The sequence below is a fragment of the Cyprinodon variegatus genome, unplaced genomic scaffold (genome assembly GCF_000732505.1).
Source record: "Cyprinodon variegatus isolate N-32 unplaced genomic scaffold, C_variegatus-1.0 Scaffold731, whole genome shotgun sequence".
Classification (NCBI taxonomy): Eukaryota; Metazoa; Chordata; class Actinopteri; order Cyprinodontiformes; family Cyprinodontidae; genus Cyprinodon; species Cyprinodon variegatus.
This window is the reverse complement of record NW_015151184.1, coordinates 242,877-245,090: the sequence shown is the minus strand read 5'-3', so window position 1 is coordinate 245,090 and position 2,214 is coordinate 242,877. Positions and strand designations below refer to the sequence as shown.

Genomic DNA, 2,214 nt, shown 5'->3' with positions numbered 1-2,214 from the left:
TGAAGGCAAAAGGGGGTCCAACCCGTTACTAGCATGGGGTACCTAATAAAGTGGCCGGTGAGTGTAGATGTGTCACTACCTCTACCCTTGAGGGATTCAGTTTTTTCATGACCTTGTTGCAGGACTCTACTGTAAACTTTGTGTGAAAAAGTTCCTACTTCCGGCAACTGTCTCTTCCCTTCTGTGTGGTGGCCCTAATTTTTACAACAGGGAATTAAGCTCTGATTGGCTGAGGGGCCGCAATATGGGCGGAGTGTCAGCGAGCCTCCAACACAGAGGAGGAGCGACGGCGCAGATCTGTCGCTTCTGTTGCTCCTAAAGAGCATTTCTTCATGTTCTTCACTCAGCATTATACTGAACTCACTTCAACATGAACACATCACTGTAATTAATCAGTTATACTTTTGTAATTTAAAATAAATGTACTTCTTTGATATATTTTAACTGATTAATATTGACCTTTATAAAGAGTAAAGAAAACTGCAGTTAATTACCCATCTTGCGGTTTTCCAGTAAACAGGTTTGTCAGTTTTGCGCCGGCTCCCTGAACCTGAAAGAATGAAAGAACAACTTTTTAAACAACACGACAAGGATGTTAAAGAAAATTAATATTAATGGAATAAAAAAAAAAACATTCAAGTTATTATTAAAACTGTTTATTATGGAAGAGGATTAGGGCCACCTAAAAAATAAAAAAGTTAATTGATTTCTAAATATTATTTCAGTTTAATATGGGGAAAAACTTTTCAGCGGGTCCCCGGTGATGCTATTCATTAATGGAAGAGCAGAAGGTGATAAAAAACAAGAGAGCCAGTTTAGTCTCTAAAACAGACATTGCTATGGCTTGATGCTAACATGTTTGTTAGCTGTCAGAATTTTGAGATTAAAGTCAGAATTCTGACTTTTTTCCCATATTAAACTGAAATAATATTTTAAATCAGGTAACATTTTTTTCCAGTGGCCCAAATCCTCTTCTGTAGTTTAGCATTTAAAGTTTTTTATATTTAATTTTTTCAAATATTTTCAAACATAACAGGATCAAGTTATTTTCTACAGTGTACTCACCACCAGAATATACATGGCAGCAATAAAAAAAAAAAAAACACATTTAATTAGAATTGTTCAGGCTTATATGGTGACTGTAAAACCGGCCTCCTGTCTCTAACATCACTACAAAGACTTGCTGGGCGTGGGCCATCAGGAGGCGGGGTTTACAGCCATACAGCGAGGCAGATGTCTGCCCATCCTACCTTGTTTGCCAGCCCAGTGATGCTGACTGCCATCTCATCTATCAATTTGCCATCTTTGACCTGGATGAGCCAAATTAGAATTAAACACTTTGAAAAACAGAGGCACTGTTCAATGAAACGCACATTAATCAGTGACATTTGGAAGAGAGAAGTGATTGGTTTGGTTAATAGCGCCACCAAGGAAGAAGGCAAAAGCAAGAAACTGTTTAAAAAAGGCAGAACTACAGAGAGCTTATATCAGCAATGCCAGCTCTACATTAGAAGACAAAAGCATATTAGTAAAGTGGCTCTCAGCCACCTAATGGGAAGAATTAAACCCAACAGTTAACACTTTTCTAGAAAATCTTCATCAAATGATGGCATTAAATATGAAGCCTTATGAAATAAAAGCTAAGCATATGAACCGTCCTCATCGGATGGTACAAATCAATTGATTTGTAAATGGAAATTTAAATAAATAGCAATGAAGAAATTACATTTTTTTTAATGTTTTAATAAATAAAAGAAAAAAGGTTTTGAGAGCAAATTTTTTTTTCCTGTTTTTTCAATATTTGTATTTTGCTACATTTTATAGTTTCAAATTTAATGTATAGTTTGTTTTAACAGATTATATGTCGTCTTTTTAATCATTTTTTTTATAAATTTAATGTGTTGACATGCGGTACAGGAACACAGTACAAAATGTTTCTTATTTTCATCTTCGTCATATGACATAGTTTCGCCACAGTTTAATTCATTTCCTCCCCACTATTCATCTTTCACAGCCACTGGAAACAGAAATGTAGTTCAATCCAACAGCAGGAGACCAGGAAATCAGGATTTTACCACGCTGCTCCTCCTGGGAAATGTTTTCATTCAGGGCAAAGCAATACACAGGGTTTATTGAGTAACTTTAATTTAATGCTATTTAATGCTCTTGTGATGGTCTTAGAGATAATCTCAATGCCATCAACAAGTACCCATG

The 2,214-nt window shown here is 35.8% G+C and overlaps 1 protein-coding gene across 1 annotated transcript in view; it reads right to left on the bottom strand.

Moving 5' to 3' along the window:
- arfgap1 (ADP ribosylation factor GTPase activating protein 1) overlaps nucleotides 1-2,214 on the bottom strand; it is a gene marked incomplete at its 5' end in the record, with an annotated part of 23,131 nt that overhangs the window by 5,010 nt on the left and 15,907 nt on the right. The window contains 2 exons of the mRNA XM_015395223.1: nucleotides 495-550; nucleotides 1,251-1,310. Coding sequence (XP_015250709.1) covers nucleotides 495-550; nucleotides 1,251-1,310 — 116 coding nt within the window. The remainder of the gene's footprint in view (nucleotides 1-494; nucleotides 551-1,250; nucleotides 1,311-2,214) is intronic.